The 27,123-nt window shown below is 49.8% G+C and overlaps 1 protein-coding gene and 1 non-coding gene across 10 annotated transcripts in view; one reads left to right on the top strand and one right to left on the bottom strand.

Annotated features, from left to right (window-relative positions):
- LOC111247181 (uncharacterized) overlaps positions 1 to 23,423 on the bottom strand; it is a 32,832-nt gene extending 9,409 nt beyond the window's left edge. The window contains exons 1-3 of one of the 9 annotated variants that reach the window (XM_086983326.1): positions 8,486 to 9,982; positions 7,965 to 8,186; positions 6,897 to 7,420 (exon numbers count right to left, since the gene is read on the bottom strand). In XM_086983326.1, coding sequence (XP_086839452.1) covers positions 6,897 to 7,420 — 524 coding nt within the window. In that variant the 5' untranslated portion in view covers positions 7,965 to 8,186; positions 8,486 to 9,982. Of the gene's footprint in view, positions 1 to 6,896; positions 8,187 to 8,485; positions 9,983 to 22,771 lie in introns of those variants that run through there. The other 8 variants (XM_086983322.1, XM_022797826.2, XM_086983323.1 and 5 more) reach the window with 8 other exon arrangements.
- A 2,800-nt stretch (positions 23,424 to 26,223) lies between these two features.
- Positions 26,224 to 26,296, top strand: TRNAR-CCU (transfer RNA arginine (anticodon CCU)). The gene has a single exon. It is a non-coding gene; the product is annotated as a tRNA-Arg (tRNA).
- Positions 26,297 to 27,123: the final 827 nt, after the last annotated feature.

The following is a 27,123-nucleotide window of genomic DNA, read 5'->3' as shown; positions in this document are numbered from 1 at the left end:
TCAGTAGAAGGAGTCTGTTGGGGGTCGTGCGATTCCACTACGACCATCACCAGACTCTTCTCGGCTGGTTGTAGCTCGAGAATCCCACGCTCGTTTCTCGCTCCCATGCAGCAGCAGCAGCCGCTCCAGGAGTTAGCCAGGCAGGCAGGCAGGCGGGCGGGCAGGCTGCTGTCCAGGGACTGCGGAACCCCAGCAGTCCTGCTCGTTTCCTCGACGGTCGCTAGTTGTTGGCTGCTCGGCCAGCAGCGAGCTGGCCGTTAAACGAAGGACCGGCCGCCCTGTCAGCGGAACGACCAAACGATTGCCTGACCAAGCGAGCTTACAGGCAGGCAGACTGGCTGAAAGGAAGGCAAGTAGGCAGATACCGCGCAGCAGTCAGAGAGCCCGGCCGGCGGTTGTAGAGGTGGTGATGTCCGTTCGCTCCGATGTAGTCCGACTGTACTGCCCGGGCTGTGCTGCGAAGCCGCAGCCAACAGGCGCACAAGCGAGCGCGCAAGCGAACAAATGCCAGTCGCTCAGACGCACAGTCCTGCTGCTGCTACTGCTGCTGCTGCTGCTGCTGCTGCTGCTGCTGCCGCCCCTTCGAGTATGCCTGCTGACTCGCTGGCCGCGCAGGCGCATGCAGCAAGCCAGCGGTAGCAGCAGCAATAGGGCTACTGAACCTGACTCACCCAGGCCAGCCGCTGACGCTGCTCATCCCCGTTCTTTGGCATGCCACGACCACGACGACCACCTCACGGCTGCCACGACCATCGCCACCACCCACGCCCCGAACAGAGCCGCGCCCGACAGGCGCTTGGCTGGCTCTACGACCGACGGCATTAATGCCGCTGGCGATGATTCGGTCGCCGCAAAGTTCCGCGTTGTCTCATTCGATGCAGCGGTCGGATTGGTGGCAGTAGCGCCGATGGCAGCAGCGGCCGCGACTGCAGCGCCCGTTAGCCACCGACAGCCGACAACGATAGCCAACAACGGATGGAGAGACGCAGAGAACACTGCAACGTTAGGCAGAATGATGTTGATATTGGGTCGAGTCGAGCTGAATCGACGACTTTGTTGCCCATTCGCTGTTCGCTCGCTTGCTCATTCGTCCGCTATGGGTTTGCCGCCCGCTCGTTTGGTCACACCCCCCTCTGATCCCGTACAACCGCGTTCAGTAGCTACCTATCCAGCTGCTGTTGACCGCCAACAGTGGCAATGGGTGCGTCACCCACCTGCTAACTAACCAGACTATTTACCTATTAACCTGCTACTATCCTACCTCTACTAGCTGCGTAGCTTATGAGGCCTTGTCGCGCAGATACAGACTCGCTACATCGTTGACGGCCATACAATGCACCATCGATAGCTCCCTAACCAGCCGTACGCCCACCCCAGTCTCAGAGGAGGAAAAAAAAGTAGAGCCAACGGTAAAACAAAAAACAGAAAAGTGTCAACATCTAGGCACCTACGTCAGCTTGGCTGCCACACAGAACTCGCCAGAGAAGCTTCTCCCTTTTTTCCTATCTAGGAGACGGTCGAAGCACACACATGGATGGCAGCCGGCGGGGCAGTGTCGGCGCAACGTCGAGGGGGCTCTAGAAGTCGTGGGTGGGTTATAGCAATGGTGACTCGTCGCTTGGATAGGGGATTGGATAGGGAGACGATGGCGAGGCAAGGGGGGGGGGGGATATCAGTAGAAGGAGTCTGTTGGGGGTCGTGCGATTCCACTACGACCATCACCAGACTCTTCTCGGCTGGTTGTAGCTCGAGAATCCCACGCTCGTTTCTCGCTCCCATGCAGCAGCAGCAGCCGCTCCAGGAGTTAGCCAGGCAGGCAGGCAGGCGGGCGGGCAGGCTGCTGTCCAGGGACTGCGGAACCCCAGCAGTCCTGCTCGTTTCCTCGACGGTCGCTAGTTGTTGGCTGCTCGGCCAGCAGCGAGCTGGCCGTTAAACGAAGGACCGGCCGCCCTGTCAGCGGAACGACCAAACGATTGCCTGACCAAGCGAGCTTACAGGCAGGCAGACTGGCTGAAAGGAAGGCAAGTAGGCAGATACCGCGCAGCAGTCAGAGAGCCCGGCCGGCGGTTGTAGAGGTGGTGATGTCCGTTCGCTCCGATGTAGTCCGACTGTACTGCCCGGGCTGTGCTGCGAAGCCGCAGCCAACAGGCGCACAAGCGAGCGCGCAAGCGAACAAATGCCAGTCGCTCAGACGCACAGTCCTGCTGCTGCTACTGCTGCTGCTGCTGCTGCTGCTGCTGCTGCTGCCGCCCCTTCGAGTATGCCTGCTGACTCGCTGGCCGCGCAGGCGCATGCAGCAAGCCAGCGGTAGCAGCAGCAATAGGGCTACTGAACCTGACTCACCCAGGCCAGCCGCTGACGCTGCTCATCCCCGTTCTTTGGCATGCCACGACCACGACGACCACCTCACGGCTGCCACGACCATCGCCACCACCCACGCCCCGAACAGAGCCGCGCCCGACAGGCGCTTGGCTGGCTCTACGACCGACGGCATTAATGCCGCTGGCGATGATTCGGTCGCCGCAAAGTTCCGCGTTGTCTCATTCGATGCAGCGGTCGGATTGGTGGCAGTAGCGCCGATGGCAGCAGCGGCCGCGACTGCAGCGCCCGTTAGCCACCGACAGCCGACAACGATAGCCAACAACGGATGGAGAGACGCAGAGAACACTGCAACGTTAGGCAGAATGATGTTGATATTGGGTCGAGTCGAGCTGAATCGACGACTTTGTTGCCCATTCGCTGTTCGCTCGCTTGCTCATTCGTCCGCTATGGGTTTGCCGCCCGCTCGTTTGGTCACACCCCCCTCTGATCCCGTACAACCGCGTTCAGTAGCTACCTATCCAGCTGCTGTTGACCGCCAACAGTGGCAATGGGTGCGTCACCCACCTGCTAACTAACCAGACTATTTACCTATTAACCTGCTACTATCCTACCTCTACTAGCTGCGTAGCTTATGAGGCCTTGTCGCGCAGATACAGACTCGCTACATCGTTGACGGCCATACAATGCACCATCGATAGCTCCCTAACCAGCCGTACGCCCACCCCAGTCTCAGAGGAGGTATTCAACTCGGCGATATCATGGTCAGTGTTATCGCCGTTCCGCCGACGTACGGTCGCCTGCTTGACATTCGGGTTGGTGATTGCCATTGAGCAATGCCAACGGCAGTAACAGTCCCATGGCATAGGAAACGCGTCTAGTTGGCGTTTTTCTATATCTGTTCTATTTAGGCAGTAGACGCCATGGTAAATTTGTAGTGATCAATAGAGTCGCTTGGTCTAATACCAATTTACCATGACGACCACATAGAAACGTCGACGACGACGACGACGACAACAACAGCAACAATAACAACAATGGTTGCAAGTCTGCGCTGACTTCTAATCGATCCGCTTAAGCGACGTAAGCAAGCGGGGATTAAGGTACGGGGATTTTGCGGTCAGAGGTCGAACGCAACGTCGAAAGCAGTCGTGTTACACAGACAAACACGGAAAACGAATCAAATTCAGCATGAAGGCGAGGGAGGAAGAGAATTAAAGTGGCAGGGGATTGGTGACAAAACAGTTGCTACAAAGCAACAGGATTGCCACTGCTTTCTACTGCAGCTGTTGCTTCAACAATGGGTTGCCAAACGCTACTGGCCACAATAAGTCACCAGCGACCGATTAAGTTGTTGTCGCAAGAATATCGTTGGGTTGCTTTTACGTTCAGTGTCTTCGTCACTGCTGTTGCCGTGATCAGCGTTGCCACAGCTGCCCTTCTGTTAAAGGGATGTCGGCAACCGTAACAATGTTCTGCATGTTGCCCACCTGCACCGGCCACAACCGCTACCACGGGGTGACGACGAGGAGACATAATGATTTCTATTGCTCAACTTCTCATGCGGCGAGGCACTGAGGTCACCTTTGCGACAGGCGATTCTAGCCATCCGGTGCCATCCAGACCGCGTGCGTCGACATGCTGTCATGGAACGGCGCTATCAGCACTACTGTTTGTTAGCTTGTTAATACGTTCTCGGAATTTCTAGCGATTGCTAACTGCTAAGTTACCGATGCTAGGGTTATCGCAATCGATGAGTATAAAAAGAGACTGCTGAAACGCCGTTAACGACCGAAACAGAAGGGGTTATTAGTAAAAGGATCGGCAACGAGCGCTGGGGGTATGTCGAAATACCTGGCAGTGGTTTCGGACTTGAAACAAGAGGAATTTAGTGGTGGTGACGTGAAAATACTGCCTAATCGAAAGGTCAGACAGGAATTACAACTAAACAACTTATGTTATAACAATAATGGTTAGGTCGGCTCGCGCGAATCGCTCATGCGGATAGCTTTGCAATATGCTAAATACTAAGCTTCCCAGGCCTGCACGAGCATGTGTTTGCATGTAGTCGACATCCTCATGCATAATACACATATTCCTTATCATAATTTACTTTTACCACAGTCAGATAGATGCCGTTACTGCTAGAAACTGCTCGTTTCCCTACGTCCGATCGCCTTTAATTATCTACGCGACCGATGACATTGGTCGACCGTTGCCTGTCCCTAGTTCTTTGTAGCCTCCACACCCGTACTAGCGGGCGGTACATTTATCCTGCACGAAGCTATAGGCCACACTAAAACTGCTCAATTGTAAGCTGACGGGTCATTTTCACGAGCCAAGCGGCACATACGGTTGTATCGTTGCTGGTTGTCAAGATCCAGTACTTCCCCTGATGGCGGTCGTTCGACGCTAGCTACGCACGTCCGTACCATAGTTACTGCTGCTGCTACTACTTCTACCAAAATAAATATTGCTATTACTATGTAGCTTCCTCTCACGTCCAGAGGGAGTCAATCTCTAAGTCGCGGGCCGGCGACGCGCCGGACCTGCCGCTCTTGAGCAAGCGTTCTTGACGCTTTACTCTGCGGCTCCTCGCCAGCTTGTTTCCTCAGGCTGCTACAAGCGGGCGATACCCAGCAACTAGCGAGCAGTAATGACGACTTGCCGTCTGATCGGTCAACTGCTCGAGTACTTGTCTACTCCACTATGGTTTGCTGTGATCGTCATCACATCGGTGGCGGTGATCAACGGAGTTTCGCGATTGGCTTCGCCATCACTGGCAGGTCTCGCGCAGCACCGAGCTAGCGAGAAACCGAGCGCCTGGCTGGCAGGCGCCCCGACGGCCAGACGCGTAAACAGACGCGTTCCTGTTGCTGGTGGCTCGGCTATTGGCTATCGCTTTGAATGCCGTCGCTGCCAGTGGTGCTGGCGTAGTCGATAGTAATGGCAATAATGATACAGTCATACAACGGCTGGTGATCTATCAAACGCCGCAATGAACGCCGTCATCAGCCGACGGCAGCAGTACGTCGCTAGTGTTCCAGTGACGTGCTGCTGCAACGGCCTGCGCCTGCTGATGGGTCTACGGGTGGGATGAAATGCTACTGGCATTACTACTTTTTCCGTTGACAACGATGACGATAACGGTAGCGTCAGCGATGTGCAGGCGGCGGCGGCGGCGGCAATAGCAACTGCGGTAATAGCAGCTGCGGCAGGCTATGACGACGAACTATTGCAGCATGTGCCTTGACAAAGTAGTGCAAAGTAAATAGAGAAAAGGGAAAGATTATCGTTGGTTTTGCTTTGGTAAGTAACGAACGAAACGAGGAACCGACGAAAACTTAAAGCTTGTAGTACTCATGATCCTAGTGATCACATCGACTCGAACGCTCGCCATAGCTAGCAGCACGAAACAGCCCGAGGCGGAAAACCCACTATTACATACTGCTCTGTGTTATCAAAGAAAAAGCATTTTAGTCCTAACCGCTCTCGTAGTAGCCTCACGCGTATATACAACCGTGACAATCCAATAGGATAAAACTCACTAGGATTGAAGTTATTCTAGATTGGTTGTGTTAGCGACGCGGAAAGTAACCAAATGGACGCAGCGCAACAACATCTTGCGTTGCTCTTCAATTACCCAACTCTTGCTGCCCTTTGTCTTCGCTTATCTTATCTTTACTCTCGTGCTTCTTTTCCTTAGAAACAAGTTGTGTAAAAATAAAAATTATAAATGCGGCGGCGTATCGGCCGTATTCGTACGTGTGTATGTGTATGTCTATGTATGGGCGATAGCAATTTTATTGCACGATTTAAAAGCGGAGAGTAATTGGCCATTGCAAAAACGATAACAGCAAATGCTGGCTGAATACTGAATCCTAAAACCTATCAAATATGAAGACCAGGATTGATGGAAGACAGCTAATTAAAGCATCGTTCAAGAGACATAAATAGTATTATCGACTCCGTGAGTGTTCATGCAGGAACCGCTACCTCGAACATCGAGCCATTTAAGCTTCAGAAGTACGCGCAGTTAGACAAGTAATACTGGGTGTCTGCGATCGAATTGGATCCATTGGACAGCAACATTCAGAACTTACGAATAAAAAAAATATAATTAAATTGTAAATAGTTGCAAGAAGAGGATCATGACTGCCGGACAGAACGGAGCAGAGTTTCGTTTAAAATCGGTCACAGAGCGCGACCGTAATTAAGGACATGTTAAAGGAATCGTAGTGATATGCCGATCGTAAGACGGATTTTAAAACTTTTTTCCTCATTTTATAATAATAAAATTGTTGCAAGTCGATCGAAAAGAATGTAAGGTAGAGTAATCAGAAGGATCAGCGTGATAAAGCCAAGAGAAGAAAAAATATTAAAATTAACACAAATAATAACATGACAACTTCTCAACGATTTTTTCTTGGTGGCGCTCGATAAACTCTAGGCTCGATTCTTCTCATGTCAATTCATGAATAAATACCCGTTTTACTTATATAGGTAGTTTTCTACTGGTTCGAACTAGAAAATGAATCGAAATTAATAAAATGTTAGACAGGATTCGATTAACTCACCTGTATTGCACGTGTCGGGGGTCCCACAGACAGGGTTCTTTGCGAACCAGCTTAATGAGTTTCATATTCGAGCCGGGTGTGTGGTACACGGGTCCAATTCCTTTCGATTTGTCCTTCCTTGCACCACCCCCACCGTTTCCGCCGGTTGGGGTACCACCAGCACCGCTGGCTCCGGCTGTCGCTGACGCGGGCGCCGCCTCGGGCTCGCTAGCGGCGTCGGCATCAGCCGCCTCCCCTTCGCCGTCAGCATCACCGTCAGCGGCATCTGCCGCGTTCGCTAGGTCGACCTCCCCTTCTGGCGAAACTACCTCCTCCTCGACGATCTCCTCCTTCATCTCTGAGTCGGCCATCTCTCCGCCACTGCTGTGGCCGCTGCTGCCGCCGCTTACGTTGATCGTCGCCGCTGACGCTGCATTGTCGTCGTTCGCACCGGATGACGCCTGATCCACCTCTTCGTTGCAGCCGACGTCGGCGTCGACCACCTCCGTCTCCATCGATTCTGTCGTCAGTAGACTGCGAAGCATCTGCGACGATCCGAAGTTGTCGTTGTAATCAAGCTATGTATTATTGTTATTATATATACGGAGAAGTATGCCTAGCTACGCTGCTTGGAACAAAAACTAAGCTACGGTGACACGTAAACAGACGCCGCGGGAGGACAGAAGCCAGTGGTGTTTCTGGCTAAACGATATGTACTATCGACGCGTGATGAAACATCCGTTCTTTTAAGTCGACATCGACTAACTCAGCAGCGCGCTGGACAGACAGAGACGCCGCAGAAGTGGTAATTCGACCCAACTGCTCTCTATGGATCTTCTATGTCTGTGCGGCGTCGACGTCGTCCACCGGGACCAATGGGGTATCGGTGGACGGAGGAAATCAAATTGGAGCAATGCGATTGCTATTGTAGTTACTGCTGACTATGTATTCAGTACATAATGTACCGAGCAACGGCTATTTCGTTGCTAGTGGGCTTGCACGTCGAACCCAACATGATACATTGCGTTTCGTTGATCGATTTTGCCGGCTCGTATTTCTAGGGAAAACCGTTTTCGGCCACCTACGCACTCAGAGATGTCTACAACAGTAGCACTTTCGTGGTTCTTTTTGTTTTTTTTTTAGCTTTTTCGATTCCGTTCTTGAGAGGATGTTGATTTACGCTCCTCTGCTGCTGCTGCTGCTGCTGCTGCTGCCACCTCAGTCGATAGTTCTTCAATTTGCGGCTCGTAGTCACAGACGGTGCCAAGACGAAACGGTGGCTCTCTCTGTATCTTTGCCTCTCTCGCTATACTAACACAAACAACAACAATAATAATAACAACGATCACGTCAGTTACTGATAACAGCACTTATACTAAGGAGATGATAAGAACATGCGCTCAAACGGGCTCGAGGTCTAATACTAGTATAAATGCATGCTCCAAGCTGCTTACCGATTTCACCATTGTGTCCCATGTCTATCAGTTGTAAAGAATAGAGAATTTAGAAATAAATCGGCTACACCGTTAGCAATGCTTGTTACCTAGTGGTCTTGCCTTGCCGGGACTGGCTAGTAGTGTTTCAAACGGCCACGATAACGATATGCTTACATTGTCGCTGTTAACGTTCTAACGCAGCTGCTACTGCAGCTGACTCCGGCTAATTACACTGCGCTGACGGCGTTTCCTATGGCGATTCGCTCGGCGGCTAGTCGTTAGCTAGTTTGCGCCAATGATACAACGGTCGCTACTAACTACTAAGAACGTCTGACGACGAACGCGTTTGGCGATCTCGGTGTTGACGCACAGACGCCCAACGCTCACACCTACACTCACAATGCGCTCCAACACGATACGTATACTGGATAAGCACAGCACAGCAGAGTGGTAAATCTAGTTCGCCGAGTGTCGTCGATTGCGATGAGTCTCGTTCTGGCGTTCCGTTGGATTATTGTATAGACCGAGCGGTTAAACGACCGGCGCCTGCGCCAAACGAGAACGCCGCTCGAGAGCACCAGTGGCTGTGCTTTGGGGCGTGCAATATGGACACGACGACTTTGGACGGCAGTGACTGTAGACGCGCGCGTGAGTTTCTACAGCACGCAACGTCGTAGGTACTTTTCCAGCGGTAGCAGTAGTAGTAGCAGCAGCGAGCCGCCACTTTTGTTGCTGTAGCAGCGTCAATTCGTTCGTCGCTCGCTCGTCGAACTCATCGTCGTGCCGGGGCTGTCAGAGTCGCCAGCGCAGTCAGCCGAGATGCCGCCGCCGCCGCCGCCGCCACCACCGTTGCCGTCGCCGAGCAGCGTATTGCGGTTAGAGTATACAGACAGACAGAGAGACGACGACATGCAACGAGGCTGGTGGCGACTGGCTCATCGTCGTTCGCTGCAGCCAGCCGCTATTATGAGCTGTCGAGAGCGACCGGCTCTCTGGCCGACTGCTTGCTAAGCAAGCAAGCGACCCAGCGGTTTGCTCAACTCTGCTGCCAGCAAGCAGCCAGCGGCTGGTCGTCGTCGTCCGTCGACGCTCGTCTCTCTCGATGGGGCCGACGCGGCGACTCGCTGCGTTGTGCGGCGCTGTCGGTTGCTGCTGCGTTCAGCTGTTCGGCCGCTGCTGTTCGGGGCTGCTCTTCGGCTGCAGCAGTTCGCTGCTCGCTCGCTCGCTGCTGCTTCCAGTGGCAGTGAGTGGCGGCGCTGCGGGTGGCGCGGCAGCAGCGGCGGCGGCCGTGGCGGCGGCGGTGGAGGCGCCGGCGGAGCGCGAGTCCGCGCCGAGGGGCTACTACCGCCTTTCTGCTGTGCAGCTCGGTCGACTCGTCTGCGCTTGCCTCGTCCGGTCGGTCGGTCGGTCGGTCGACTCTGCGTTCCGTTAGGTTGCTGCTGCCGCCTCCGCTATGCTGCTCTCAGCTGCTGTACTCTGCACTCGGCTCCGCTATCGTTCGCTGGCTCGTTCGCTCGTTTACTTGCTTGCCTCACCCCTACGCTTTACGCTAGTGGTTGTGAGTTTCTATGGCCGTCGGAAGCTGAGACCGACTGTACAGCCGCTCTGCTTGCTTGTCTGCCTGCGCCTGGACGTCTTATCCGACAAGTCAGGGCCCCTCGGTTGCCCTCTGCTCCCCACCATCACCCCCCACTCGGCCTGCCGTTTCGCCCAACTTGTTCCCTACCGGACCTCGTCGTCCCCAACCCACGGCTGCTTCTACCAGCCACCATGCCCCCCATCCCTTCCCGTACGATAGAGCTGGGGTCTTCATGACTGACTCCCCTTCTACCAGCACCCTGCTGCCGTCTGCCGCTTGCTGTTGCTGTTGCCGGGACCCCAGCACCAACACCATCGTCACTACCACCACTGCCAGCGTCGTCACCACCGTCATTCCCCCGTGCTCACCCCAGCCACACAACCCTTATGGTTTGGTCCCCCCCCCCGCCCTCTGCCAAAGAGCGCCTCCTCTTTTCTCCCTTCTTGCCGACGACGACCCCCGCGCGTCGTCGTCCTCGTCTTTGGGAGACTCTCTGCTTTCTCTTTGCCTGCTGCTGCTTGGTATTACTAGATGGGCGTGGGGCGGACGACGACGATGATGGCAGCAGAGGCAACGGACGCCCGGGGCCGACTTGCAGGCCGAGAGACCGACAGACCGACATTGGCCAGCGACAGCAGTAACAACAACACCAACTGAATCAGCAGCGTAAGCTCAAGCCGATAGACGGACGAACGAGGCAGCACAAGTCGCGTCGCAGCTACCCCAACACAAGAAGCAGCCTCCTCTTTTTTGGAGGCTACACGAAGGACCGACAAAGCTACCCCACCAACATTCGCTGCCAATCGACCAATATTGCTGCTGCCGCCGCTGCCTGTTAGGCTCCACTTCGTTTGCCTGGCAGAGCACAAATGCCAAGCCGAAACCTCACCCGTGCGGTGGCACGACGGATGCACCAACACTTTTGACTACTGCAACTACATTAGGATCTTACGGCTCTCATTGCCAACCCTTCCAGCGTCAACTGCTACATAATCAATGCACACTTCATCTAGAATCGGTATTGTTCAAGCCGGTCGACCGACGGAACTGAGGAAAATAAAAATATAGGCAACACGATAGGACACTGGGACCAATCACCAATTAACCAGCAGCCAACTAGACCACCTCCGATAGAGAATACACAGAGAAAATGCAGAATACGAGTACGATAGAAGTGTATTGTGTGGCTAAGAAATAACCTGATTAATCAACTTTTCTTCAGAACGAAGTTAATTCCTGCATCTAAATCAATGGCGATTACGTGAGTTTCTATGCCGGACCAGCTGTGATAAGGGCAACTGCATTCTGCGCGTCAACGTGTTTAAGACTTGCTAGAACGCGTATGTTACTTTAGATCACTATTATTATTTACAGATCTTTAGGGCAATCCTGTCTAAGCTCAACGTAGCAATTCAGCAAAATATAACAAAGTTAAGACTCACGTAAATTTGACATAACCGGTTACACCTGCGAAGTTGATGTCGCCCCAGAACGGTCGTTGGTCTCGTAGTAATTCTATCACAAATGTTGATAAGGTTAATGGATTTTGGATTTGAGGGAAAAAAACAACAGTATAAGCTAGTGTGTACAGCATGTCGCTGAAGTAACATGTAATTGCTAAGGCCAAACAGCTAAGCAAGGGAGCTACTCCTTACATTTGCCCTTAAGACGACAGCAAAGTATTGCCTTGACGTATTACCTACAGGTTTAAACAGGTCCACAACGTGTGCAATTCCAAATCCCTAACTGTATTCGAAGCGTTGATATACGACGCAGGAGGGTACACTGGCATTTAGAAAATGTACTCAACGGTCTAAACTCATACGAAGCGTGACCGACGAAGAGCTCCTTGAAAAGCCTATCATGCTGTGCATTATGCCCTCAGCTGTTACTCCTAATGAGCCGCTGATGAATCGTTTAGTCTTTAATAATCGCTCGCCAACAAGGAAGAAAACATTCAAATTCAATAAAAAAAAAAGCCTAGCAGCCGAGTTACGATGAGAAGCGAGAGGTAAAACGAACCCCAAAAAGAGGCCGTAGGCCGAGGAAAATACAGCCTTTGCAGCGGCAGGAAGGCGACCATCAGCAGTGGTCTAAACGATGCAACTAACTAAGCAATACGACGAGATAAGCGGGCCTCACATACCTCGTATCGAACCTTGACTAACGGGTCGAACCGTTTATTGTTGTCTATTTGCCCAATACGCGCTGCTTACTACGCAATATCGCCGTTGCCTCCTGCTGCTGCTTTTGGTTGCGTCGGTCAGAGACGGATCAGTGTCACGGTGGTACTCCCCGTTGTTTTCTCGCGCGCGCTCAACCTCTACTGCTGATAGTTATTCTGTTCCGAAATTATATATATATAGCGATGACAAGCACCATATACTCCGCCATGAGCACGTTGATCGCATAGGCAGCGACCATCGCGGTGGCTATGGTGCCAGATGCTCATGACTACACCAACAGACGACATACAACAGTTATGCAGTTCAAAGTATCGACCTTAAGCCGCGTTGACCCGACCCAACAAAACCTATGGACGCCGCTAAACGCGGCTCCATGATCGAATTGCCACCGGCCTCGCACGCCATGATTAGTATAGGGTCCTCGTCGTTGTAGCTGTCGCTGGGTGGCAATAAACGTTGCAGAGATCGGCGTCAACGCGCACGGCATCGCGCCGTGCTGGTGCTACTGCCGCAGCCGCTGTAACTTTAGTGGTTTCTGTCTTTGTCGGATAGACAGAGGCACTGCTAGGAAACCGACGACGAAAGCAACGCCAGCGAGTTTGCCGGCCGGCCAGACTCGTCGCTGTACTCCGTTTGTGGCTCCTGATATAACCAGTGCTGATGCTGGTGCTAATGCGACGGCGTCGATGGCAGCTGCAGCAGCAAAGGCAGTTACGCCATCAAGCGATAGCAGATAGACTGACAAAAGGGAGTGCGGATGTCCGTGCGTAGACCGACGATGCAAACGCCGAGCGACGCGTCCGTTGTCTCTCTCTGGTGGCGTTCGTCGCAGTAGCCGCTCTGTCCACAGCGATTATCGTCGTGGTCGACGTCATCATTGTCGATCCAGGGCATCCGTCCAACAGCAACGATAAAGAAGATGCTTAGCGACTGTACAAGAAAAACAGGGGTACAGGAGTGGTAGTAATACGACTGAGAGCGACGCTACTAGCAGCGCAACGCTGCTTCTCACTTCGACGTCACCGAACAGAGAAAAAATACGGCAACGACAACATCGACATCCATGGTCGTTGTTCTAAGAGACGATAGCGAGTTTGAGTACCAAGTGCTTACAATGCCTCAGGTGTCACGGAAGATGAGGAGCATTAAAACGACGCGGCATTACTGGACTCGGGGCAACGTATAGTGCTAAATCACGAAGGGGTGCAGTTGGTCTATCATAAACTAACAATAATAACGATTCAACATTGATAGATGGAGGCAGACAGACATTCAATATTTGCTGCCTGCTCCAACACGACTACCTAACACGTATATGATTATATCGTGCCTCTAGCTTTGCAGATATCAATTTAATTCGAAGGATATACGGGTATTATCATTATCTTAGTACTTCAACGGCGCTTGCGTAACGTTGTCTCTTCTACCGAAGGTAAACTCGCTATTTCTGAATAATTAAAACGTAAGGCACTTATCTGTCTATATAAACAGTCATATACAGACTTACAAATATGCAAGAGCCTAGACGACATGCGACGGAACCCCACGACGGAAAACAGCGGACGTTACAGGAGAGGTGAGGTTGCCAATATCGGAGTTGGTGTTAGCGCCGCAGAGCTAAAACTGCTTCGTTCTATACTACCCTACTCAAGAGTAGGATCGAGTGAAATCTACACGAAGTACGACTATATACACGAAGCTGCTCGCGATGGTCGGGGCAGCAACGACGCCAGCGTCGTCATACCCGTGTACATGCCTGTTTGGTCTTGCCTTTGGGATGTTGACGACTTGTCCGCCGCTGCTCGCTACTCAGTCACATAGCGCCACCATGCTTCTTGCCTTTCGTGGCATGCGTAACGGACAGACGAGCAGGCGTCCAATCCCTACAGCGTCCGACACCACGACGGGCGCCGGGGGGCCGGCGCGATCGATGCCTGCCTGCTTTCTTGCTGCTATCGTTGCCGCTACTATGCAACAGCCTCGACGGCTGCTCAGCAGCTCGGTCTTCTCCTGCAGCGTCTCAGCGTTGTGCGCACGCGCAGCCGCCGCCTCAGTCTCTCCGACGCCCGGTGCGGAGAGAAATAAAGTGCCTTTTCCCTTGCTGTCCTGTTCGCTCCCCCACACTCCCCGATTCCCTGTACACCCGTCGCTTGTCCCTCCGCCAAGCCCTCACCGTCGCGATCCTTGACGTCGTCCTACTCCCCCGAACTGTTTCCCGTCCGCTGTGTCCTGTCGTTTGTCCGCCAGCTTGCTAGCATACCTATCCAGCAGCAGTGAACGGTGACTATAATACGCCGGCCACAAGGACAACGACGATAGCGGCAACAGTAACAGCAGTAAGACACAGACTGTTACGCTAGCCGTCCAGGCCACAGACGTAGGCCAATGGATGCCTGCAAGCAGCCTAAAGATTGCTTGTTTGCTTGAGGCTGCTTGTGCGGCTCCGGACAAAGCGTAAGCCTGAATCGCGTGTGCTTTTATCCAGACTTGCCTCTACAGTTTCCTTTGCCACGAGTGTCGGCCGTAAGCCGCCTTACGTTATTGTCGTTGCGACCTAAACGGGCCAAGCAATAGGAGCAGGAAACGGCACACATATAGAAGCTAATTTCTCTCGTTTTGGGCGCTCGCGTTCGTTGATACTTGTACTTAAAACGCGTTAAATATTTCCTCTTCGACCTTATAGTGTGATATATTTTTTCACAACTTCTTAAAACGTAGAGAACAAAGTAGTCGTATCTAAATGGTTACCTAATAATTATATGATTCTGATTAGTATTGTAGGACAGTATCTAAGGAGGCGCGCACTCTTCTTTGGACAAGGCTTTGGATAGCTCACAATGAGCAAATTCAAGTAAGCAACAGAAATAGTCACAGTGGATTATGGCGGGAGCAGCAGGAGAAAGTTCGAAAGGGACGAGCTCTTCGCGCTTAAAAGTTCGCCGCAAATGTTATTATTATTGTTCGGCGGCATGGCGCACACGTGGCTGTCATATGGAAATGTGCAGTGTAGCAAAGAACACGAAGGAAGCGGAGAGGGCTTAAGGAAAGGGAGGCTAACAAACATTTAGTCGAGACGCAACCATCATCGCCGCCGCCGCCGCCGCCGCCGCCGCCGCCGCTTCTGCCGCTCCTGTTACTACAGCCATCGCTATCACTATCACCTCCAGCAAGCCTATTAATGCCGCCGTTGCGACCATAGCTCTACTTAATCGTCAGGTTAGTGCTGCTGCCGGGGGTAGCAGAAAAAGAATTTCAATGTCTTCCATGCTAACCGCTGCACAGCCAATTCTGTATCGTGGAAGGAACTTATAAAGGTGGCTTGTGTTCTCGCAAAAGGCGTGTACGTACCTGTTTAAACAGTAATAGTGATCGAAACGGGATAACTGTTTCAAAGCTAATCATAAAGAATAAACGATCTACGAAAATGCACACAGTACTCGATAAGGGGCTGAGTTACACATCGAACCCCTTGACTGCTCTACGTTAAAAGCGCTGTGCCTTTTAAAATAGGTGGAAAGTATGTTTTTTTTCAAGTCGCTGCCTGACTATTTGTACGCTTGTTAATAACGTCCTGCAGCGTTTTTATCGATATTCTAGTATCAATTGAACAAGAGCATATCGTCTCAATCAATTGATTGTTTTGTGTCTGCTGAGGCAACCCATCAAGATAGAAAGAGTCGACTTTACCTAGCGCTGTATAAAAAGAACACCATGACAATTTTGGGCTGTTATTTGTTAGAGCGCTCATGGGAAAATGTTCTCCTTTAAACATAAGTGAATTAAATTAGGTAATGATCAAGGATGGTGATCACTCGAAAAGGTCTCAACAAGTTACGTTTCACCGCTTGCATGCATTGCTCCGCCGCAGTACAAATGTAAAGTCCCGGTCCTCGGTTAAGATTTGTTTCTTCATCACGTCTTCTTCATTATTTGTTGCCTTTCCATTTAAATTTGACACGCGTATGTTAAATTTTAGAGAGCGTACCTTGCATCCGTTTGCAAAGAAACAGTACATTTGTTTTGCTTCTCATTGAGTCATCATCGTTTACACCGTTACGTGATAATATAGCTACCATTGTGCTTATTCGCCATCGCTTGAACCTAACTGATATTGGCAAACAATCCCGTGTCGGCTCATTCAGGCCTTAGTGGTGCCGTAGGGCGTTATCCTTTCCTATCTGTCCGCCCGGGTCTACATCCGTCCGTCTGCGACATACAGACGCACGAAGCGATACATCGATTCTAAAAAAGAGCTGACGACGGATTCCATTTTTCTTATCGTTCGTACGACCGTTTCTCACCGCTTTCCAAGATCGTCAGAATCGCCGGGTATAGCATTGCTGCTACCCAGACCGGATATCGCCGAGCGACCGAAATGAGTCTGAGGACAGTTGCAATGACGCCAAAGACGGCAACAGCAAAGAACTGAAATGCCAGTAACGGGACGAAATAAGAGAAGCCGGTATACGTCGATGGACGGCATCGGTGCATCACCATCAGATCGGTGCTGCTGCAGACGAATGATCGGAGTGCTTTTGCCTCGTGGTAGCAGCAAACGGCCGAATATCCACCATCACCACCCGCGATTCCTAGGGGGTTTTCTGCTCATTGCTTCTCGCTGCTACTGATGTTACTGATCGTTGCTCACCCCACTCCTGCCTACCATTCGTCGCTCGTTTCTAGCAGACACGCGCTGACGTCGGAGGGTTACGATAGCTGGGTCGACTCGATTGAGCCGAATCGTATGGGCAGCAGCCCCCATAGCTGCTGCTACTCCTGCAGCAGCAGTGGAAGCAATGGCGGCAACAGCGGCTAGTAGCAACCGTCCTATGACGAGATGGTATCACTGGTGATAGCCCGATGGTCGAGCGAGCTGCTGGCCGGATGGGTGGGGAAAACTGGACAGACGACAGAGGGCATGGGTGTGGGGGTACGATTTGCTTGGCGACCAGCGGTTGGTTCGCCGGTGACCATTGCTCTCGTCGAGCTTCTCGGTCGATGCTGCTCTTGGCGCTGGTGCAGCAGTCGTTGAGGAAGGGAGGGAACTTAGTGCTTTCCGCACTAGACAAGCGGCCGCTGGCGGGATGTCCTGGTCCAGCGCCGAGCTTCGAGCTCAGCCGCGTTGCAGGGGCTCAAGCAGTAAGAGAAGAGGCAGAAACAGCGCGAACTCGACTATCCTAGCCGCTAGCGACAGCAGCCTCCGGTCTGGCTGCATGCGGGTCTGTCGACAAGAGGACAGGACGACGACAATTACGACGAAATGGACCCTTGTGGCTGTGGCAGCATTACTAGCGCCAGGGACCGACGGCTGTGAGTGAACCCGTCGGCCAACGGCGACGAGTTGGGCACCAACGAAGTAGCGGCAAACAAACGGTGAAAGACTCCCAGAGTCAAAACAGGAACGACAGCGAATACCCACCCAGGGCTCACGGAATCGCTCGCAGACTCGCCTGCATTCGGCTGGCGTCCACCGGGCTCTCTTCAGATAGAAGGAAGGGACAATCGACGAGGGCAGCCGAAAGCAGAGACAACGACATGCAACCGAATGGGCGATGTGGAGGGAAGAGTACGGGAAGACAGAACGGACGGGGTCTGCTGAGAAAAAGATTGTATTAAGGGCGAATAGAGAGCTGGAGTGACGAAGTGGCAGGCAAAAGGGAACTTTGAACACAATGGACAAGCAAGGCGGCCCAGCAGGGCGCAGAGGAGACGAACGAGATAGCAATGTAAGACTCACTCGAAAAAGGGCCACTGTTGTGGTCGAGACAGCCGCAGCAGTGACGATGGTGGCGGTGCTGGTGGGCATGTGGAACGAAGTGCAGCGTGCGAGCGTCCTAACAGATTAGTTGCTGGCAGACGCCACTGCTGCCACTGACGTTGGCGAGGACGACAACGGCCGATCGACAAAATAGAGAGATTGCCGACGGACCGATGAACGAAGGCTGTCAACAACAATAGCGACTGCTTCGAACGTTCTCGAGCCTTCTTCTTTTACAAGCAAAAAATGATCCAAATACCACACAATGCTCATAAATGAAAAAGACAATAGCAGTTTTACGTCACTCTCGGGAGGAATAAACGGAAACAAGAAGGTGTTCGATCGACGGGAAGCTTTTTAGCGGGAAACTTGATGAAAATAACGAACAACTCATAATGCTAAGTGTAATACCACCCATGGAAATGAAAGTGATTTGAGGCCCAAAGTTACCGAATCGTTACGTTAAGTATGTGTACATGTTTGCACACACAGGATTGAACAATACAATTATATCACATCAGTTGGGTATTTCGGAGCTACATTTACAGGCATGTTTCTGTCACCTATTGCTAGCTGTATGCCCGTAGCAGTATTATAAGAAGTATAATGATTTACAAAATGAAAAACCCTCAGTGTTGAATGTCCTATTCGTAAAAAGAAACGTAGTCACAAAACAAACATCTTTAATATTAAGAAGGTGGTAGCAGCGGAATAAATAGACTATATGATATTAGAGCTATAGCATAAAGTGCACCTACGGACCAGCGTACGACCGAGCTCACAACCAAACAGAAACCAGCCAATAGTCTCAACTTCAGCTGTTTTGCCTTCGCCTGTGGCTGCGGTCTCTATAGGCAGAGCTGAATGGCTGGACAGGAGCCGCGCTCTCTACCACCGTTGCACGCCAATGCGAAGTGAGCAGCCCATCGAACAGCGCAACGGCAGTAACAGCAGAATGAGCGACGGTGATAGCGAGTACAGCGCTCAGGACCGCGACCGCCGGCATCCTGTAGCAACTAGGCAACGACCAGGGAGGCAGTCGTCGAAGAAGAGGGATGGCTGGCCTCGCTGCCAGCTTGCCTGCTTGCTTGCTGACAGCCAGGCTGGTTCACTGCTTGGCAGAAACGTTCCCTTCCCCCATTGCCTCCGCCCCACACACCAATGCTGTCCCCCACCTCCATCCCACTTACTACCCCTTACACTCCATCCCCTTGACATCTCCAGCGTTCTGCTCTCTAAGCCTCTGCCTCACCCAGCAGGAAAGAGAGAAGTGCGTGCAGCACGAGAAAGACCCCTGACTGAGGCAGGCCTAGAGACATGGAAATGGGAGAATGGGGAGACGCTTGCTGCCGGTCGCTCGTCCATGGGGGAAGACGCTTGCCAGCTCAGAGGGCAAACAGAGAACGGTAGTGCATATGGTGATGGCAGCGGCAGAAAACAACGAACAGGCAGACAGACAGCCACGGGCGACCGCAGTCCGAGCTGCGGCGCTGTTGGCGCTGGTAACTGTGATAATAGTGGCGGCGGCGGCGGTGGCGGCGGCGGCGGCAACAGTAGTAGCAGCACCATCAGACTGGCAAACCGGGCCAGGCCTCGCTAGCTGCTGCTTTACTGGCGACCTGCTAGCCGACCGCCAGAGTGTGCCAAACCATCAAAGCTGGAACCGGTCTAACGCGGGGCGGGGCGTGGCGAAGGCTCGAGGCAAGTCCTCTAACCTATACGGCAACCATCAACGCAATGCAGACAGATACAGCTTCGAGCTGAGAGTGACAAAGCCGCCGCAGCAGCAAAGAAGCGCTGCCTAGCAAGCAAGTTGGGTGGATGACTGGCAAGCACGCAGACACGAACACGCCGGAAGGCCCAGCGCGAGTGGCAATACTAGGAACAATAACAGCCATGTGTCGGCTATTATGGCCAGTGAGCAGCAAGGGGTAAAAGCCGCCTGCGGGTTCACTAGGACATTGGAGAGAAGTTAAGGGGAAACTGGGTCTGTAGTGACAAAGGTGAACTAAAATGGAAAAATATTAGCCCGGCCTGTCTGCATCATCAGCTTGCCGTTTGCCTGCCTGCCTGCATGGCTGACACTGCTGCCGCCGCGGTCGTCATCATCGTCATCACTAACACTATCGTCGTAATGCCTTACCACTTTTGTAACCTTAGCGGTAGTAGTAGCAATGCGCATCGTATGCGTGCCGACCGACCGCCTGCCCGCCTTTTGTTACTATTACCTCCATAATACAGCAGTTCCCCCGGCAATTTAAATAAAAATGCTTGTTTTGGCTGGGCTCGTCTAAAGTACAATCGTTGCTATTAGAGAGCGATGGAAGCCTGTTTGTTTTGGCGTTATTTAGCAATACAGATGTAACTAATGATAGCTTCGCTTCAGTCCTGTAGAAGCAACACTAATTTCGATAGGACTGGAAAGCTTTAAAAAAATCAGTCCTTATGGAAAAGAGATAGGAGATGACACATTACGCATAAACGTAACTTCACAAATCATAATAGCTGTGAAAAATCACAGCTTGTAAATAAACAGAACCTGTTTTCATCATACTGTTTGTCTAAACCCAACTCAAGCGTTAAAAGGCTAACGCCAACAGGCAGTTTGCTGCAGAAAAACGTGTTCATTCGACCCTAAAATGCCCTTCTTATCGAAGCTGAGCCTTAAATGTTAATTGTAGTTGGTCATGCAATAAACACGAGTTCTTGCCTGATTTTCGGCAATATGCCTCGCCTTTTAAATACCTGGTCGATAGAAAACGCAAACGAATGCTGACGGTGCAACCTCAGTCGTCATTTATGACAGCTTGCCATGAATCTTAATTTTCATCAGGGCAAGGACTCCTTCATTGTCGTATAGGATCATGCCGGCTTGCTTATACATTGGTACAAGATCATTTTTTAACAGTGTAAACAAGAGCTGGTCTGTAGCTCACGAAATTGGTAACAGTCATTAACGAGGAACACAAAACATCTAGTCGTTATATTTTTCGCTTATTAACAACCTCGGCAGAGAGTTTCAGCCTCGGTGCAGAGCACGCCAGACGCCTGCCATCGAGGTACGAAACAGGGCATTGGAACCATAACAGGCGTCAAAAATCACAATATAGTCAAAAGCCTTTGGAATCGCAATGGGATCCAAAATAGCGACATGCGCAGGAACCGTGGTCCTCGTAGATAATCAGGTTTGCCACTGCGCCTCCCGGCCAGATCTACAGAGAAGAATAGACATCCAATGGAATTACCTTAACTTGGCTAGACCGGCAAAGAGTTTCCAATAGAAGGCAACAAAAACACCAATTCCATGGACTGATTAGCGGGCGGCGGTTGAAATATAACGGAAAATGCGCAGAGAGCAGTTATTCTTTAGTTAAGCCCCGAATTCACAAAGCATCATTGTCAAAAACCACCGATGTAAGTAAACAAGTCAGAAGTAACTACGACAAATAGACTAGAGGGAAAGTGCCAAAAGTTCTCGTTAAGCTCTGAAAACTGAAAGAGCCCTGGGGGTGATTCGGGCCCTTGAGTCTGCGGCTGCAAACCAGCCGAAGACCGCGAGTTCGAGTCTTATAATTCGCAATGTGTTCAAGCTAATGAGCCCACAAAACATTTAAATAGAACAGACAGATAAGGTTTGCTGTTTACTACCTGTGAAAACACTCCTAACAGGCAAAAGCTACATTGTTGCATCTATCATGTTAGCTTCCATCATGGGAGGGAGCGGCCAAGCCGATCGTTCGTTCAGCGAAAATACGTTTCAATTTTAATCTGTCTAGTTTAGGAGGAGAACGTAACGCAGTAATCTTCTAGCGACTTTCGGCTTGACGTTATCCCAGAGGTAACCGCATGATTCCCTCATTTTTCAAATAAGCGTTTGGCCATATCGAACGTAAGGGTACGCTAGCGCAGCACTAAGGTAAAACGATAACGCATGCATTTCTCGTACAGATGTTGGCATTTTGTTGAATTAAACAGAGACAGAGAATTAAATAAGGACGGATTTCGAGTGGGACACAGATAGATACAAATAAATACAGGTTAGGTTTTCCAGAAGGCTAGAACAAACTGACAGCAGTCACAGGATTACGTCGGCTGTGCAGCGTCCACTTGTAGAATTCATTTGAAGGGCGATGAGAGTCCAGCTTTGAATATGGCTGACAAGTACTCAACGGCCATGTATCAGCAGAAATCGGCTTCGTTCATTTTTTGAACAGTTCGTGCATTGTCTCTATTGGCGTGATCGGTGTTCGCCGATGGCCAATTGAAAATGAACGGCAAGCGTGGACGCTTGGAGCTTGGAGTTGCCTATTAGTCAAACGCCGAGCAATATCATCATGAAAAGATTGCACTGCTCACCTATCATATGACCCGTCTTGTTGGTTCTCCTATGCTGCATGACTGTCTTACCTGATATAAAACACGCATGTGTAAACAAACTCCGACTTTCTGCAGACGGTTATCGAACAGCTATTCAAGGCTGGTAGTGTTTTATTACTCGCACATACGTGTGTTACTTGCACGATAGAAACAATAGCTGTTACTGCTTGTTCTCCTTTTTGGAGCCTCTGTTTGGGGTACCCCGTATTTAGCATTTCCAGGGGTATTTTCAAAAATTCGATTGAATACAGTGTTCAGGCAAACAAGGACAAAGTAGATAATGCGCTAAGGTGTCACATGGCAAAGTTGAGCATTTCCTAACAAAAAAAAAGACATAAGCATTTATGATGACTAGGGACCAGCGGCAATAAGTCTTGTACCCTTTGCATCTGCAACCTTCTACAGCAGTCGCTCAAAAGCATGTTTCTAACAACATGTTCTCGCTGTTTCTCCATCTCCTGCAATGCCTCAACCAGCACTTGGATACATTACAATCAAAAATATTGTAACGCACCTAATTTCGATTTACTCTTCTAGAAGAATAACGCTTCGTTACTTACTTTTCTTCGCTTTGCGACCTGTGAAGAATAGATCGCCCCTTTCACGGGCATCGTTTATTGCCTCCGATTGCTTTCAAACCGATCGAATACTTCACATATTTTCAGTCCCTTATGATGAAGATAAGCCTGCGTATTTTGTTTCGTTTAAAAGCCGCGGCGAATACATACTAACCGAACAGACAGACAGGCAGGCAGGCAGGCAGGTACGGCGATGCGCGCTCGTTGATGCTCGTGCAGACTCGGACCACAGACTCACTGGAAAGCAATGTGAGCGGCAACAACAACTGCAGCCGGCGTACTTTCATTCAGCTCAATTCAACAACTTTCTCGAGGGAATCGGCAGGCCACAATGTGTCGATCGCATTCGGCAATCGACGCGTCGGTCGAGATCGCGTTCAATTGTCGCGTCTGCCAACCTGCAATATCTCTCTCGACTGACTCGAACGCAGTAAACGCAGACAACAGCAGCAGTGGCAGCAGCATTGCTAGCGGCGGTAGCGGCGGCAATAACGCACAATCGTCACAGCGACAACGACGACGAGGACGACGACAACAACAACATTCGTCGCCATACCGGCTGCTATTATTGCTGTTATAACAGCGATAGAGGCAGTTAACAGAAGGACTGCAACTATTTCTATTGCCATCTCTACAATTTCAACTATCACAACGACAAACACAACGCCAGTGACGGAAGCGGCGGCGGCGGCGGTGGCGGCGGCGGCGGCCACAGCAGCGCCGCTATCACGCAACCAGCGATTAGCTGCCATCGCCGCCGCCACCGTTGCTCCTACTACAGCCACCACCGATCGGCGCCGGGCGCCCCGGCGGCCGCTGGCCGCAAAACCGCACGCGAGCCTTGTTCACGTGCAGCGCCACCATCAGACGTAGCGTGGGGCCGGACGGACAACTACGACTGCAGGGTCGACAGTAGCAGAAACATCATCGAGGACTGCGTATCCAATAGATGACGGCATAGCGCTTTCCGAATGACGAGAGCCAACGAACAAACCTTCTCCGCTGTCTCGTCGCCCGCAAGCGACTTGGAGTAGCGCGAGCAGAGTGACAAATCTGACGGGGTTCGTTTGATTTTTTCAATAAAGACAGGGGCATTGTATGTGACACGACAACAGATACAAGACGTCGGTCGACAGCACTCTGCTTCGGCTGTTGCACAGCACGCCGATCGCTGACGAGGCGGCATGCTCGTCTTTACAAGAGTGAGCGTACACATATCATTGTATGGAATAGTCTACGGGAATGGAGACACCGATCGCGTCACGCAAATCATTTAGAAAGATGTAGACATTTGCTACAGAAGTAGATAATAGAAAACAAAAAGTTGAACAGACAGCACTGATGCACAACGACGTGAAGCAGGAAATGAAGTCCTGGTTTGGTGTCACCTTTCTCCTTTGCGAGAATGTTACGAAGAGCTTATTTGAAGTTTACTTAGAAAACCGTTGTCGATAAGCGGCCTAAGAGACGCTACGCGCTTCAGGCTTGTTGACCGAAGTCCCGAGAAACTGGCTACTCAAATGAGTCCCTCACAATCGGATATAACGGCAGGTTCACATTTTTGGTTACATATTACATTTTATATGGAGTGAGAACCATGAAAATAATGCGAAGTCTTGATAGATCGAAATGCTAATACTAGTAATGAATGAATGAATGAATGAATGAAGCTTCGACACGTGAGAAGGCGATAGAAATGGCTGCATTTACTGTATTCCTGAGTTAAAAACCAAACATGATTGGGATCGTGCATGAAGTTTTAAAGATTAAGGGATGTCTTATTTTCCTATGTATCTAATTACTACATAGAAAACATGTATATTAGCGCTTGAAACATGCTATGACAGCCTGGTTGGCCACATAACCCTGGAACACATGTAATTACGTGTATCCAAAACTGGGTTCCCGTGACAGCGTAGTGATAGTGGGTTCATCTGCTAAACTTAGGAACACGTGCTGGCTTAGACTTGAAACTGGACATAGACACAGTTCGTTCTTTCTGTTGGGGATCAGCCCGTCTGATAAATTAGGCCGCAGATTTATTTAGCCAAGACGAAACAGCTTACTTGTTTTTTCCTTTAAGAGTTGCTCTTCCTTACTTGGAACATTGCATGCTTGTTAATTGCCATCATATACTTGTTAGAAATCAAGAAATGTTGATGGCTTCCATAGCACTTACGTGGCTATCTAGTATTATGATTTCCGTAAAGCTTGCAGACCATCGAAAGATAGCAAATTTCGCGTTGGACATACTTACATATATATAATCAAGATTAGTTTTCTTTTTTGTTCATACGGGTGTATATATTAGGGGTCGATTTGAAGGTCATTTATAGGCATACTATGAGCTCTAATAGAAGCTGTTATTTAACGTGTTAAATCATTTTTATTCAACCTGAACGGCTAGATATACTTGGATGTGTTTAATTTTACTCTTTATTTATATATATTTAAAAATACTCTTTATTAACAGCAAGAATGCGTAAATCTGAGTGACCCCACTTGATTGTTAAACACCTTTCGAACTTGTTGATTTTTACGATTTGATTTATCGTTTGCCAGGTTCATGTATGGCACAGGACATAGTTGTAGCATGAACGGTGTTTTTAAGTTTGACTTCCTATTGCATATATATATATATATATAAATATAAGCAAAATTAACTTTAGGCAATCATATTTCCACAGTATACTGTCGGTACGTGACACATAATTGCCAATGCCAAGAAAAATAGTTACACTCAATGTGTTGCTATCTCTTACGAGGTACAGGTTCTAGGGCTGTTTAAGAACTACAACACCGGCAGGGCTATGTAGAAAAATCGACTGAGTATGTTGAAGCAACAGGCCATTTTACTGAAGCACACTTCTTTGCCTGATCAACGTGTCATTTCACACAATACACACACATATATACATATATATGTATATATAAGACATGTGCAAAAAAAGTTTATCTTGCAAATTTCTTCTATAGGACAATCTCGGAGTATAAACTAATAACAAGAAAACCATGGAATTTATACAAATGTTGGCAAAACATTTGTATCCATCAGAGCCCACCCGTTTAACTACGATTTCAGTTGAGATCGTTGTACGTAAGCCAAAATCTAGCGACTACCAATAATTTTGTGACCTCTCTAATTTTCTTGTGATCATACAAATCATATGAATCAAAGTTCAATTCCCTAGATAGATTTTGTGCCCCTTTTGAAATTCACTAACACAGCTAAAAAAAAAAAAAAATATATGGCAAAATTGCGGTTTTCCCTATGATACAAAAAATCGAAAACTAATTCCATCCTTAAGGTATTCATTACACATTAATTTCCCTATTACTATTTGATACTACCCTACAACAAAATACGCCATGGTCTTCGTTCGAGAATCTGTCAGTACAATACAAGGCGGCTCTGATACACGAAACGACACTGCGCCCTCGTGGCCCAACGGATAAGGCATCGGTCTCCTAAACCGGGGATTGCGGGTTCGAATCCCGCCGAGGGTAGTTACATTTTTTATGCTGTTGCATATTCGAAAAACTACTTAGACGCCATCCATTCGATAACGGTGTATTTTTCTAATTATATTATGTATACGTTTGCTGCTATTATCATAGCATGCTAATTTTCTTTCTCAAAGTATTGTCTAATGGCTGTTATTTAGCTCTAATCCCAAAAGGCGATGAAGGTGGCAAAAAAAATTGTGATTTTCTTTGCTTGCTGCCAGTTCTTTCCAAATGCAATTTCATGGAGTAAACATGGTAAACAGGTTGCCGCACTCTTTGTTCGAATTTCACTAATTTTTACAAGACAACCTTCGATCATTACAATGTTTTAGAACGGAGTAAAATAACAGACAATATTACTTTCGAAATTTCTTATAGGCAAGCACATAAGAACTTCGAAAAGACAGGTTCTATCCACTTGTTTGAGTTCATAATTTTCTTAGAATTATTCAATCAGTATAAGATGCTATAATATGACTCGTTTTTACACTATACCTAAAACCATTATATTCAGGCTTTCAAAAGTAATACAACAATTATATGAAGTAGAAAAATTGGCACTCAAATAGTATGTGCAACTGAAAAGGCCTGATAGATACTTGTACAGATGGGAAGACCAATGGTCAAGCAGGAACGCCTAGCCAGTGTACTACATAGCTACTCGTTTCCCCTTTGCGATAATAAATAGTCTTTGTTAAATAACCTGTCGAATGATGGCATAACAAGCACCAGATTGCTTGTGTTACAATGATGCTCGAACAGACTTCGGATGACAGGTAATCGTTACTTCAAAAGCTGAGAAGAAAATTCTTCGAGATCCACTTGTT

The sequence above is a fragment of the Varroa destructor genome, unplaced genomic scaffold (assembly GCF_002443255.2).
Source record: "Varroa destructor unplaced genomic scaffold, Vdes_3.0 BEIS01000003.1, whole genome shotgun sequence".
NCBI classification, from domain to species: domain Eukaryota; kingdom Metazoa; phylum Arthropoda; class Arachnida; order Mesostigmata; family Varroidae; genus Varroa; species Varroa destructor.
Note: the sequence above shows the minus strand (reverse complement) of the source record. Positions and strands in the feature narration are given on the sequence as shown.